Source organism: Rattus norvegicus, chromosome 15 (genome assembly GCF_021556685.1).
Source record: "Rattus norvegicus strain SHRSP/BbbUtx chromosome 15, alternate assembly SHRSP_T2T, whole genome shotgun sequence".
Lineage (NCBI taxonomy): Eukaryota > Metazoa > Chordata > Mammalia > Rodentia > Muridae > Rattus > Rattus norvegicus.
Window position 1 is genome coordinate 51,365,501 of NC_141548.1, and position 14,954 is coordinate 51,380,454.

General features: G+C 51.1%; 1 protein-coding gene across 13 annotated transcripts in view; it reads right to left on the bottom strand.

Annotated features, from left to right (window-relative positions):
* Positions 1-1,407: 1,407 nt before the first annotated feature.
* Bmp1 (bone morphogenetic protein 1) overlaps positions 1,408-14,954 on the bottom strand; it is a 44,256-nt gene continuing 30,709 nt past the window's right edge. For 3 of the 13 annotated variants that reach the window (XR_015638186.1, XR_015638178.1, XR_015638183.1), the window contains 5 exons: positions 12,490-13,274; positions 6,756-6,883; positions 6,171-6,384; positions 4,515-4,765; positions 1,410-2,097 (listed from right to left, as the gene is read on the bottom strand). Coding sequence is in view for 3 of the 13 variants with exons in the window: in NM_031323.1 (NP_112613.1) it covers positions 1,963-2,097; positions 4,515-4,765; positions 6,171-6,384; positions 6,756-6,883; positions 12,490-12,615 (854 nt within the window). In the remaining 10 variants the exon portion in view is untranslated. Of the gene's footprint in view, positions 2,098-4,514; positions 4,766-6,170; positions 6,385-6,755; positions 6,884-12,489; positions 13,275-14,585; positions 14,706-14,954 lie in introns of all 13 variants that reach the window. The other 10 variants (XR_015638180.1, XR_015638185.1, XR_015638177.1 and 7 more) reach the window with 6 other exon arrangements.

The following is a 14,954-nucleotide window of genomic DNA, read 5'->3' on the forward strand; positions in this document are numbered from 1 at the left end:
ACTGCCTGCAAATGAGTGAGATGCCATGTTATTATTGTTCATAAGAACCCATGCCCACCTCCCACCCCCCTCCCAGAGTGAAATAACATGTGCATCTCAGTGACTGGAAGCTTCTAGGTTTAGAGAAGGTTGTGATCTTCTTGGTTCCTTTGGGCATATGCCTTGAGATCTGGGATTGTGCTCCTTTGGATTTTATAAGAACCTGGAATAGGGAGAACTGTGACCACTGAATACAGTCTTTCCTGAAGGAGTCGGTAGGTGATCAGAGGGTATGGGAGATGTCAGGTGACTCCCGTCATTCAGGAATCCTTGGCTTCTGCTTGTGGCCCTACAGGTTGTGTTGGACATCCCTACAACAGGAGGGGAATCAAGGGTAAGTGATAGCACCCCTGGGCATCTCCTGTGCACAAGCAGGGCTCCAGAGCCTCATCTAAAGTCCTGTCTATGGGGGATGGCTTCAGGCTGGCAGGGAAACATCCGATGTTCTGGAAGGGCCCAGGTGCACTGTCTACTTTCCACCACTGCTTTCTGCATAAAGGCCTATATGAGGTGTACCATGCATGCTGCTCCCAGGGGGTGGTCCAGATGGCCTGGTACAATGCCTACATCTGCCACAGGGAGGAGCTTGGGACTGATGGGAGAATCCTAGCCTCTCAGGGAGTCCTGCGTTAAGGCAAGTCATTGGCTTCCTCCAGCCTCAGGGAATAGCTAGAAAGGGAAGACAAGCCTTGTCCCACTTCCTTTCCCTGTGAGGCGCCTTCAAAAGTCCTAGGGGGAGCCTCCTCAGAAAGGAGGGGACAGGGTTCTCTTCTGGCTTTTCCAGGCTCCAGTCTGGGCCTCACTGTTGGCAACAGCTGGGAGGAGACTGGACAAGACAGCACCCTTTGTCGCCTGGGGAGAGGGGCCCAAGCTGGAATGTTTACTCAGCGACTGTTGAACAGTCCCAGCCACCCTGTCTGAGTAGAGGATCCTCAGCTGGCATTCAGCATCTGCAGGTCAGGAACAGACCTGTCTTAGCTAATGAAGGCCTTTCACTTGTAGTGGGCTTGCCAGCTAGACACTCTTACCCCCTCTTTCCTCCCTCCCCAGACCAAGAGACAGAAGAGCCAGATGGACAAACATACCCTAAGCCTCTTTTATATGCCTCTTCCCTCCTCCAGACGGCCTCTTTATAGAATGTTCTACTCCTGTTGTGTGGGAGAACTATAAGCAGCGTGTGTGTGTGTGTGTGTGTGTGTCCACCCCAGTGCGAAGTCACACCCTTAGGGGTTCTGGAATGTTGAGAGGGAAGGGCAGCCAGCAAAACCAGGTGCTTTGGCTCCATTACTGGCCTCAGACACCCAGCAAGCTCGAACATCTGGAAGAAACCACCATGCCCCCGCATCATAGACAGCATCTGGCACAGGATATTGGCTGTAACACTTTCTGTTTATTGGTTGGGGTGCCCTGGTGTGGCCAGTGAGCCTAAGAGAAGCCCTGTCTTACTTATCCACTCCCTCTTCTCCAACTCCCCACCACAGCTCTGAGGGGTACCCAGAAAGCATGGAAGCGGTGGGTCAAAATAAAATCAAATCAAGGCTGGAGAAGGGGCAGGAAATGTACATTACAATGAAGATTAGGGCCACCGGCTCTACACAATACAGCGTGTAGGGAAGGCCGCAGGGTCCTGCATAGAGACTGTCTTACCCCAGGCAGGGCCCCAAGGAGGAATGGTCACTTCAAGTGTCTTGGTGGAAGCTCTGGTTCCCTGGCCCACTGACAGGAGGCAGTGGGAGACTGGCTTAAGGAGTCCAAGTCTCCTACCTCCTGACGACGCCTGGCCCACTGGCCCAGTAGGTCCTGGTGCCTGGGGGTGAGGGACAATGCATCACCATCTGCCTGTCACCCCCCGTCCCCCGTTGTCCAGTCTGGGTGATCTAGGGAAGCAGGACTCCAGTTCCCACTACTGAGCGGGAGCCATGGTCACTTCCTGCTGTGGAGTGTGTCCTGGAACTTGGTGCTTGTGTACCGCAGGTGAAAGCCTTTCTTGGAGATGGTGTCATCAGAGTGGAACTTCACCAGGACAGAGTCTCCGGCCGAGTACACTTCCTCAGGAGGCTGCCAGGGAGAAGGCTGGGCATGAGGAGCTGGGATGGGATTGCACTTGCTGGCTTCCCTCCCTGAGGTCCTTGGTTTCAAGATTCCCCATGAAGCAGGTGGTGCTTGACTATAATCCCAGCACCCAAGAAATGCAGCCAGAGGAAGAGCAGTCTGAGCTCCCTAGTGAGAATGAGACCACTTGGTGTGTGTGTGTGTGTGTGTGTGTGTGTGTGTGTGTGTGTGTGTGTACGTGTGTGTAGAAGAAAGAAAGAAAGAAAGGAAGAAGAAGGAAAGAAAGGAAGAAAGGAAGTATGAGAGAAAGAGAGGGGAGAGAGAGAGAGACAGAGACAGAGATATAGAGACAGAGAGACAAAGAGAAAGAGAAAGGTTGATGGATATAGGGCTGGAAGGACGGCTCAGCAGTTAAGAGTACTTCCTCATCTCTAGAGACCCTAAGTTCAGTTCCCACAATGGGTGGCTCACAACCACCTATAACTCTAGTTCTATAAGATCTGATACCCATCTAGCCTTCTCAGGTACTGCACAACCCACCCACCCCCACACACACTCACAATTAAAAATTGTATTGTTTTTTTTAAAAAATGAAGCAGTTTCATGCCACCAGGAATTTAAGGGTAGCTTGTTGAAAGATCAGAATCAGAGCTGGGCAGGTGTAGTGGTCTTTATCTCAGCATTTGAGACACTTAGGAGGCAGAGGCAGGCAGACCTCTGTGAGTTCAAGGTCAGCCTGATCTACATAGTAAGTTCTATCCAACCAGGTTTACAACTTGCCTAAAAACAAAACCAATTCACCAAGCTAAGCTCAGAGCCAGCCATTGCATGCATGCATGCATTCATTCATTCATTCATTCTTTCATCTATTTATTTTCTCTATGTATATATAAAGGGTTAGAGGGTGTCATTCCTCAGGTGCCAATCTCAATTAATTAATTAATTAATTAATTAATGAGACAGGATCCCACTGGTCTAGAACTTGCCACGTAATGGTTGGCCAGTGAGCCCCAGGGGTCTGCCTGTCTGTCTCTCTGGTGCTGGGATTATAAACCCATGCCCCTCAGAGGGGATGAACCAGCCCTTCTGTCTACTGGGCTAGCTAGGCAGGGAGCCCAGATGTGGGCTCTGCTGTCCTTCACCTATTTCCACTCCTGCCCCAGCTATGGTTCTAGACCCAATTTTTGCTCTGACTCCAGACCCTGAAGAGCAGCCTCAAGCAGGGGCCAAGGACTGAGGGAGACAGGCGATGTCTTTCTGAGGTGACTTTATGCCCTGGCCCTCCAATCATAAAAGGAATTATCCTCTACAGCCTTATAGAAATTTCTAGTAACTGTGCCAAGGAGAAGCCCTGCCTGAGTTCCTCTCACATCCCCTCTGCTGGCCCCAGCCTGGGAACGTCCCTGGAAGAACCCCTTTGGTGACACTTCATTTGTTGTGTGTCTCTGCAAGTAGGAAGCACTAATCTGACAGCCAGGGATGCCAGAGGCAGGCAGAAGGCTGTATATAGCCTCTTCCCCCACAGCCTGCTCCTACTTGGCCCAGCCTCTGCTGCTCATACTAGGTTGTAGTTCAGCCCCTAAGGGGAGGTCCAGCCAGTGCCTTTCTTGGGGCAGCAAATGAGAGGAGAGAGAGGCAGGGGCTGCATCAGAGTGTGTGTGTGTGTGGATGCGTGTGAGGAAAATAGTGAAGGATGACAGGAGGAAGAAGGGAAAGGAGGGAGGGAGAGGGAAGGGAGGGAGGCAGAAAGAGACCCTAATCTGTTACTTGGAGGAAAATAAACATATCCATGGGTTGGGCCTGGCCTTTCTTACAAACCTGCCAAAGTGATTGTGCCCCCAACTTCTGCAGATCCTCTCTACACAGACTCAGAAGCAACCCCTAGGGGCCTGCTTGGATAAAAGCAGCAAAGGCTTTAGGACATAGTGGGCTCTCACCAGGGAAAGAGACAATGGTGTGGTCCAACCAGTCTAGTGAGAGCCTAGCTCAGGGCCCCTGCTTCTGGTTCTGGCCCTAACCTCTGTCCCCCATCCCCCACCAGTTCAGCCCTGGGAATCAGTGGTGGTGGTGGGATCAAGGGCTGAGTGGTTCAGGAAGAACCCTATCACCTCCATTTCCAGATAAATGCAGTTCTGCAAGCCAGATCAAACTGGCCCCAAGGGAGCTTGGGTGTGGGTGGGGCTCAGGCCAGGAGTTGTGGAAACCTTCGCACTACCCAGAAAGGACCCTGGTTTCCTGAGTAGGATAGTCCAAGCTGTGAGGGTCTCTGTGAGTGCCCCAGGTTTCCCATATTAACTTCTGCAGAGGACCGGGCAAGTCCTTCCCCTCAGCCTCCTACCCTGGGTCTCCAGGGATGCTAGCTGCATCAGTGCTGGGTTAGGGTGAGGGTCCAATGTGAAGTATGGGGTCAGAAGGGTGCTCACCCCAGAGCCACAGTAGCGCCCCAGTCTAGGAGCTGTGCTGTCGTAGCCGTCGAAGAGCTCCATGTAGTCATAGCCACAGTCGGTCTCCTCCTCTACCTCGAAGGTCTGGAACACCAACTCCACGCCATAGCCTTCCTCTGCCACAATCACCCACTCGCAGTCCACCCCTCCGGGGTAGTTGTTATCACCAAACTGGGCATGGGAATAAAGGTCTTTGGTCTTCACATCTGCCCGCACTTGGCCCCCACACTCTGCAGGGGGTGGACAACAAGATCCATCACCACTGACGACCAATCACGGCGATCACCAGGCTGACCACTGTGTTTGCACTGCTGTGCACTACCTCCCAGGACCACAGAGACAAATTCACAGCACAGAGGCCACGGGCCAGTGACAGGTGGGATCTGACTTAGCCTCAAGCAAGTGCTCTGCTCTGCACCTCCGGATAGAGACCCAAGGAGGAGGCTAGGAGACACTCCGGGGTGAGACCCTAGTAAGAGGGGATGTAAAGTGGTAGTGTCTGTACTAAAGAAGGACCCTCTTGTGTTCTAGCTAAGGGCTGTTGTAGAAGGGCCGAGCACCGTCACACTTTAAATTTACAGAGAAAACCTATGCATGTGGGTTTTGTGTATGAACCTGATTTTAAGGGTTGGCTCGAGTTTAAACAAGCAAGCAAACACTAACCAAACAACAACAACAACACAAACAAATCCCACTACTTTCGGGTAAATCAAACACAGGTTTACAAGCCAGGTGGAGTTCCAGCCTCTGGTTTGTGAACCTGTGCTGGGCACGGCAGATGGTAAGCAGGGCATGAACACAGCAAACACTCTCCTCTGCGTGCCCCTGGACTTCCTCTTACACCCTAGGGTCCATTTCTGTGGGCGAGGCAGGAAGGGAGCCTTGATGGCAGCAAAGGAAAGGGTGGGGGTGTGTGGACCTACCAGTTCTGGGATGCCTGGGACCCACCAGTCGACAACGAAACCCAGTACTGATATCCTTGGCCTGTCTGCTGGCCTCCGGGGACTGGTCTCTAGCTTCTCTCTGCAACTACAACTATGTGGTTCCCACTGCCATCCCCACACTCCCTGCTTTAGTCAGGTAACTTTCTGTCCACCCGTGTGTACCCTGAGCCCCGCTTGAACTTTGCACCCTTCCCCCACCACATGGAACAACTCTTCCAGCTCCCTCAAGCCAGTTTTTTCCTGTTTCTTTTTACCTAGTCATGATTTGCCTTATACTGTAATCATTAGCACCCAGCTTATCTCTCCTCTGGACTGAGTTCCTGGGGCAGGCGGGGAACTTGGTCAAATAAACAAATGCAGAGCAAGCTCCTTGCGGACTGGAATCTTCTCCTCTTAGCCTCATTTTCTGACCTGTACTTAGACTGTGCTCTCCTTGTTCCTAGGTTCCTTAACGATGCTTCCTCTGATTGCTGTCCCACCACCCTGTTTTCTGACCTTCATGATCCCTATGACTTCTTCCCTGCCCCTTAGTGTTCACTCTGATGATCTGGTCCTCAGAACACAATATTGGCCCTGGGGCTACAGGGCTCTGCTCTATGAACCCTCAAAGGCCAGGGTTGGCAAACAGAGTCAGCATTGTGCCCAGAGCAAACATCAGTGCAGGAGTCACCTAGCCCAAGGCCAGCCTCACCTGTGGAGTGGGAGGCCTGGAAACCTTTCCTCTGTACTGAGTTGTCTGAGTAGAAGCGCAAGAACATGCGGTTGCCGGTAGCCAGGACTGGCTCAGGCTTCTTACTGCCACAGAATCGGCCAAGGACTGGCGCCTTGGCATCACGCCCATCAAACACCTCCAGGTGGTCATAAGCGCATTCAGGCTGAGACTCAATATCCATCTCCACAAAAGTCTGGAGGATACAAGAAAGGAGCCAGGTTTAGAAGTGTGGCTAGGGCAGCTGGGGGCAAGGAGCCCTGAGATCTCTGAATCTCTGGTCTCTAGCTCATACACAACCAGGGTCGAAATCAGGGCTGTGGGATGACCATGAGGGAGGACTCAGGAATGGGCAGTGTCAGAGACATCCCCAAAATATATTCAGAAATAGGGCTCCTGTTCACGAAGAGTCATTTGCATATGAATGGGTAGATCCGGAGGCTTAGCCAGGCCCCTCTGTATAGTCAATACCTTGGACTCACACAAGTCTTTATAGATGGCAGAATCAAATGGTCACATGACCTGGGGGATCAGGGTGTCCATACAGGATGCCAAGTGGTATCTTACCAGCTTCACCCGGTGCCCAGGGGTGCTGGAGATAGCCCACGTACACTCCTTCTTGCTGGGGTACTTGTCAGGCCAGTTGGGGCTGGTGATGGTGCCACTGGTGGATGTCACTTTGTGCTCACAGCCGGCTATAGGAAATGAGTGACAGAAGGGGATGACCAAGGACCTCCCACCCTAGTGCCTCCCATGAAGAAGGGGCGCCCCTCCTGCTCACTCCGAGGCTCTGCCTCTGGTCCTCCATTCACAAAATGGACCAAAGACACACACCATTTCTTCATCATTCATTTACTCATTCTAGGAGAGAATTTAATGACTTGGTTTCTAATGAACCCTTGGTTGAGACCCCTAAGGGCAGCAGAGAGGTCCACCTTCTGTGATCACCTGGCCATACCACTTCTGTCCAGCTGTCACACTCTCCCTCACCTCAGCAACCTGGGAACGTTTATAGGTTGTCATCTTTTGGGCCCCAGAGGCCTCCATAGTCACCATTAACTTTGACACCTGACTCAGTCATCCCCAAACTCCACTCTCATTTCCATCACAGGTGACAGCAACAGGCAAGTGCCACCACCAATCATGGCCTCTCCTCAGTTCTTCAGGTTCTCGTTTCCCCTTACAACCTCACTCTGGGTTTTCCCAGCATGTATTACCCTCTTGCATTTTTTCCCAATGCTTAGAGGTCCCTAAGTATCCACAAGGGATTTGATCTAGAACTTCTCCCAACTATCAAAATTCATAATGCTCAAGTCTCTATAAAATGGTGTAATAGTTGCAGAGACCCCCACGCTTACCTTACTATAATTGCTTTCTCTTTCCCTCCCTCTCTCTCGTCCTCCCTCTCCCGACCCCACAGGTCTCACATAGCTTCAAATGTTCTTGAACATCTAAGCCCCTGCCTCCATCCCCTACCTGCTGGGATTATCAGCATGTGGCTCTCGTGGCCAGTCTATATGGCTCTGGTAAGCAAACCCAGGGCACTGTACATGCTGGGGAAGAACTTCGAGCTACATCCGCCACCCACCCTGTGCACTTTAAATGTTGGAGGTCCTTAGATCATATTTAACATAATGTAAATGGATTTTTTTCATTTGTTTGTTTAGATAGGGTCTTTCTACATAGCCCACATAAGGCTTGAATTCATAATCCCTTTGGCTCCTGAGCCCTGAGGTTACAGATGTGTACCACCACATCCAGCAACACACAGCACTGTTTGAGGAATAATGACAAGAAAAAAAAATCTGTGCAACATTAATACAGATGATTGGGGGACTAACTGTGTTTTCAGATGGAGGTCGCTTGAATTCAGGTCATGGACCCATCACCTAGAAGTCTGTCTTCCACCATAGTATAGACCAGTTGGCTGTCCTCAGCAGCCAGATGACATGGCTGGTCACCAGAATGCTGACAGACTAGAAACCCCATTCAGCTGGACCTGGTGACATGTGCCATAATTCCGGCTACAAGGGAGGCCAAGGCAGAAGGACCACAGGTTCAGCTGTAGAGTAAGTTAAAGACCAGATCAGGCAATTCAGCAAGACTTTCCTTCAAAATAAAGAACAAAAGGAGAATGGAGCTCAGAGGCAGAACACTCGCCCAAGATGTGTAAGGCCCTAAGTTCAATCTCCAATCAAAGCAAATGCACAAATAAACAAGAGGAGGATTCTAGAGAGATGGAAAAGTCAAAAAAGTGCTTATGAGCCAGGCATTGGTGGCACACACCTTTGATTCCAGCACTCGGGAGGCAGAAGCAAGTGGATCTCTGAGTTCAAGGCCAAGCCCAGTTTACAGAGAGAATTCCAGGACAGCCACAGCCACACAGAGAAACTCTGTCTCAGAAAGCTAAAAACAAACAAACAAGTGCTCACCAGACAAAAACGAATGCCAGAGGTCAACCCCCAGCACACACATAAAAGCCAGATGTGATACCACACAACTAAAATCTCAGCACCAGTGAGGCAGGGACGGGAGGATCCCTGGAGCTATCGAGTCCAGCCAAATCACTGGGCCCCAGGCTCAGTGAAAGACTCTATCTCAAAAAATATAGTGAAGAGTAATTGAGGGAGACTCCTAATGTCAACCTGTGTCATTCACATGCAAATCCTACACACACACACACACACACACACACACACACACACACACACACACACGAACACATACACATACACATACAAAATAAATAAACAACTAGAAAGATAGAAAGAACATTTGTGGCGTCCTGCCTCTCCAGGGCCTCCAGATCATTAGATCCTCATTACATTTGTCCCTTACCAAACCCATCTACCAGCAACTGTCCCAGTCCTCCAACCCGCTCAATCTACTGTCCCTCCCAGCAGCAGACCAGTCACCCTCCTGATGCTTGAAGAAACGAGGCCCTCAGATAGGAGCTCTTCTTGACTCTCCTTCCTGGTGCCTCTGAGAAAATGTAATGCCTCCCTGTGGAAATGGACCGCCCTTTTGGAAGCTGGGGTTCATTGCTGCCAGTAGCCAGGAAACACACAAAGAGGACCACCTTCTCCCAGTTCTGGAGCCCGTGAGCTCCTGAAGTCAGTCTCCCATGTCTCTTGCTCCTTTTTCCCAGCTGGTCTCCCAGGTATCTGGTCACCACCACACCATCATCACCTACACCTCCTCTATTTATAGCAACTCGAATTTCACACAAAACATGGCCTCCCAAATGCACATTTAAAAGCTGATGCTGGTTGGGGATTTAGCTCAGTGTTAGAGCGCTTGCCTAGGAAGCGCAAGGCCCTGGGTTCGGTCCCCAGCTCCGGAAAAAAAAAAAAAAAAGCTGATGCTACTGCTGGCTGCAAAGTCAGGTGAAGGCTAGCCTAGACTATGGTGTGAGACCCCATCCCAAAACAAAGCAAAAGACCAGTGTGTGATTTAGATCTAAAATGTCCCCTATACACTCAAGAGATAAAGATTTTTGTCCCCAGGGCAGCAATATGCCTCTTGTACTGTCACTGGATCATGAGGTATCTGATCTCATCAACGGCTTACTCCACTGGAGGGTTTATAACTGAACAGACTGTTGAGTTATACAGAAGTCATGTAGAAGGCCTGGAGGAAGAATGCCCCTCTAAGGATGTGTTCTTGAATGGTCCATACCTTGGTCCTGGTCACTGCTGCCTCTTTCTGTCTCTCTGCTCCCCCACACCCTTCTGGGTCACCATAAGTTAAGCAGCTTTGCTCCTTGCTCCAGCATGAACTACCTGCCATGATTTTGGCTTTGCCTGAAGTCCAAAGTGATGGAACCTAAGAACTATGGACCAAACCCTTCCCGAACCAAGATACAAGTTCCCCTCTTTACGTTGTTTTCTTCAGATAGTTTTTTGGGTGATAAAAGGTTGCTAATACAGAAGGCAACCAGTTACTGCGTGGTGGAGCTGTCAAGGGAAAAGAGACAGGTAGACACAGGCTACACACTGAGACCAGCCAGGGTCAAGGTTCATCTAACTCTTGAGTCCTCAACACACACTCTCTCTCTTTCTCTTTCTCTTTCTCTTTCTCTCTCTCTCTCTCTCTCTCTTTCTCTCTCTCTCTCTCTGTGTGTGTGTGTGTGTGTGTGTGTGTGTGTAGAACCTGCCTCTTTGTTGTTGTGTGGGAGCTGTCCCCATCACTCACCTGCAGCTTCTGGTGGCCCCTCTGCCCACCCTACCTCCACGCCAGCATTCCTGCTCTGCTTCCCATATATGCTTATATCTCTTCTCAGGCTGGGTGCCATTTCTGCGCACATTCCCCAAAAGAACCTTCAGCAGAATCAATTTCTCCATGGGAGCCAAGCATGAGGCCTGATCTGGCATTAGCCCACCTCCAAGGGAGGAATTGGGAGTGTTTCTAGGTGTGCCAGAAGGTGAACTGAGGAGCAAGCTCCATCCCTTTCTATCTAAACTGTTGGAGAATGTGGTTTGGAAAAGCAGAGGACTGGGTTCAGCTAGCTGAGGGCAGCAGGTGCTCAGGGAGTCAGAAGTTCAGTACCCAGGCACCCTCGGCGCCCGGTGGAAGCTCTCAACGTCACACAGCTTCTCCAGGGGGTGCTTCCGTCCTCTGAACTCTGCTCAGAAGCATCTTTATTTTCACCTGGGCTGTTCACTCAATGACAGCTAAGAGCCATTTGTTAGGGACTATCTCTGAGCAGAATAATGATAGCAATACAGTTCCGCCCTTGGAAGGGCAGGGTCTTACTGTTTATCGTGCAATGAATGAAGGAACAAGCTCCAAGGGGTTAAATGACTCACCCTCAAGCCACACGTTCAGTGGTAGAGGCAGTGTTAGGCTGTTGGGATTGCACTTGCTCAAGCCGGTACAGGGCACAGAATTTAGGAGTCAGAACACTGTTGTATCCTGTCCGAAGAGGCACTGGGTGCTTTGTGTGTTGTGAGGGTAGATGCCTTTTAACAGTCTGAGTATACCTTACACAAAATGCTTGGGACCAGGAGCGTTTGTACGAGAGAAGAGTAGGTAATCAGCTATAAGGATGGAACTCAACCGCAACTAAATTCAATCACGCTTCATATATACCCTACAAACATGGCCCAAAGACCATTTCTTAAATTGTAAAACTTGGGGCTGAAGAGATGGCTCAGTGGTTTAGAACACATACTGCTCTTTCAGAGGGTCAAAGTTCAGCTCCCAGGACCCACATCACGGTCCCAGCCTCAGGAGAATCCAATGCCCTCTTCTGGCCTCCACTGGTAACTGCACTCATGTGCACACACATGCCCCCTCCCCTAATTAAAAATAAAAGAATCCTTAAAAAAAAAATCATCATCATCATCATCATCATCATCATGTGGAAGCCAGAGGACAGCTCTGTAGAGTTGGCTTCCACATTTATGCAGGTTTGTAGGGATGAACTCAGGCTGAGCCATCTTGCCAGTCCCTGAAGGTATTTTCCATAGTATTTTTAGTGCGCCTGTGATTTGATTACAACCAATCACATAAGGTCAGGGGTAGAATTTCCTACTTGCAGCATCATGATACAGACAGTTCAAACAGCTTCAGATTTTTAGGACATTCTGGATTTGAATAGCCAGGTTGAGTGCCTATCATGTATATTCAGGACTGAGAGTGGCAGCCCTGCTTGGAGTCCCAGCGCGACGGCCATACACTTAGCTGTGTGACTGGAACTGCTCCAAAACTTCTGACCTACCTCCATCTTCCACAGCTACACGGTGAATAAGCCGGCCACTCGAGGGCACACATTACCCAAGTGACAGATCCAGGCCAGGCCACCTAGCTTCAGAATCAGTATTCTCAGCTGCTAAATTATGACCATAACAAACAGAAAATCTTGGATTCAGGGATTTTTGTTTTGCTTTTTGTTTTTTGTTTGGCGGGAGAGGATTTCAAGATAGGGTTTCTCTGTATAGCCCTAGGTATCCTGGGACTGACTCTGTAGACCAGGTTGGCCTCGAACTTACAGAGATCCATCTACCCGAGTGCTAGGATTAAAGGCTTGCTCCACACCCAGCCTAGACTCAGGCTTTAAGAGCATAGAAAAGGACCTTCAGCACCTGTGGACTCTTCTCCTGATGTGGACAAGGGGAGAGCACCTGTGCATGTGACCTGGGTACCACAGTGAAGGGTGGTCGGAGCGCCACACAGGAGGTACCAGGTTCCTTCGCTCCGGATGGAGACATCTGCATGGGGGTCATCTCTGGACACTGTGAGGCGCCTGGCCAGCTGTGGTCACCCTCTCCATCCTCCTCGCCCTCTATGCAGGTCTTACCTTCCTTACAGTCATGTTTGTTGTCGTGAAGGACAAAGCCGCTGCGACACTGACACTCGTAGCTGCCAAATGTGTTCACGCAGTCTTGCTGGCAGCCACCATTGTCCTTGGAACATTCATCCTTGTCTGTAGACACAAACAAGAGCAATGGGTCTATGTGGGCTGAGGTCTGCTCACCCCAGGGGACATGGGAGGCCTGGCGGGGATTCCTCCTGTGGGAGGGAGTGCTCTCGCAGGGGGACTGGGTACAGAGTGGAAGGTCAGGGTGATGATGGCGCTCTGGTCACTGCACCAGTGGGGCCAACTGGGTGGGCCTCCTTTCTGGGCAGAGAAGTTAGAGGTGGGCAGAAGTGGGTGGAGGGAGGGCTGGGGTCTGGAGCTGACCAGCATGGGGACCTCTACCATTACCTGCTTACTGGACAGACGGACAAGTGGAAAAACAGACACAGGGACAAGCAGACTGCAAGAGAAAGGAGCAGGACGCAGGGGTCCCTCTTTTACTTCACAACAGGAAATGTCACAGACACCATCAAAATGGGAGGGGGCGGGGGGAGAGGAGAGCACCAGTTCTGTCCAGCCTAAGGAGGCGGCCGGAATGGCAGAGTGGAGGCAGGGAGTAGGTGGGGCTCCAAAGCCCCCAGCCCACTCCGTCCGAGGTGAGCTTCCTGAGTAATGAAGGGTCTGGGGGCCTGGCAGGCCTCATTGGGGGGTCCGGTTTCTTTTCTGCACTCGGAATTTGAGCTGATGGGGGCGTCCCCGAGGGGGCTGCAGAGCTGGCCTCTTTTCTGAAATGAGAGAGAGAGAAGGAGAAAAGGGACAAAGGAGTGGGGGTGGAGGGGATGAAGGGGGTGGAGGGAGGGCAGGAACCAGGGAGGGCAATCAATAAAAACTAGACCCAGGGTCTCCAGACAGGTGGACAGAGAAGAGTGGGGCGGAGGGGCAGGCAGACCCACATGCAGGACGGCCATGTCACTACAGCTGGGTTAGCAGGAGGCACAGCAACAAGGAACAAGACTGAGCCTGTGGCAAGGAGAAGGGCTGGAGGGATGGCACACTTCCGAGGAGTGCACATGGGGGAAGAGAAGCTCAGAGTCGCTGGGAGAGGGGAGTGGTGGGAAGGGCTATGTAAAAGCTCTGCTCACCCTCCTTCAGACAGCTGCCTACAGAGTTTGTGAGACACAGACATACACACCCAGGAACACAACCATAAACACAGCCCTGTGCATAAAAGAACTGTTGTACAAACGTTGAAACACCGATAGACATGTACACAGGTCAGGCATCACACACACACACACACACACACACACACACAAGCACATACACAAGCACACAGTTACAGGCTTGTGTGCCACACCATTGTTCTAAGTCCATTGCCTGGCACAGAAGCAGGCACTCAGGACAAGTGTGTAGATCCCAATTACACCCAGAATTCCAGAGATGAGCCACAAAGTGGAAAGACGGCTGCAGGCATTCCACTGTCCACGCAGGTTTGTGGGAAGTGGACACTGTTCCTAATCTAGCCTAAGGACTGGAGCCTGGGGACTGCAGCACTGACTCCTAGAAGGCCCTATTTCTCATGCTCAGGTGGGCTAGACCCATCAAGAGTCCACAGGAGCGTGTGTCTAAGAGGTAGAGTTGTCAATTCCCTTCCCAAAACTTCTTTCTCTGGCTATCAGAGCCTGACCATGGGAGTTAACATTATGCCTGTCTGTGAGACATACCCTGAGGTGTGTGGGGTGCCTCTCCTGGGACTCTGATAGAAGTCCAGGGAGCTCAGCTCACAAAGTAAGCCATGGCTTCCCAAGCATATTTGGACCCTCATGCCTTCTTCATATATGCTCCCCAAATACCTAGTCCAGTGCTTGGGACACAGGTGGGGTAAAAGAAAACTGTTAAGCCAATGAGTGGATGGGTACGTGAAAGACTGAAGTAATGTGTGGGGATGTCAGTTCTGTGAATGGCTGCCTGCACATCTAGGAGGGGACTCTGGCACACCCGGAAATGTGGACGGTCCATTCTGTGACTGAAGAAGACATTGCAGGGGATCAGGGCAAGGGAGGTGGCACAGACCCCAACAAGGAGATGGCACTCACCCTACAGTGCCCAAATGCCCCGGAGGTGCTGGGGTCAGACTGAAGGTCTTCAGGCTCTGCTTCTCCTTCTTGTCTTAGGGTCTCCTCGATGGGTGTCCCAAAAGTCCACACAGCCCCCTCCTGGGGGTCAGAGTCACATGCCCCAGGCCCTGAGGCTGAACTCTGATGCCCATTGATGAGGGTCCTCTGCAGGTTTCTTGTGCAAGGGGCAATGCATATATATGCATGCATGTGTGTATACATATGGTGTGAGCACGTGTACATGCGTGTACATATCTCGTACAGTGTTGAGTGCTATGTAAAGGGTGGGGAGACAGGGCAGTGACTCCAAACAAACATGGGTACCCCCACATCCTCTCCAAGACTGGA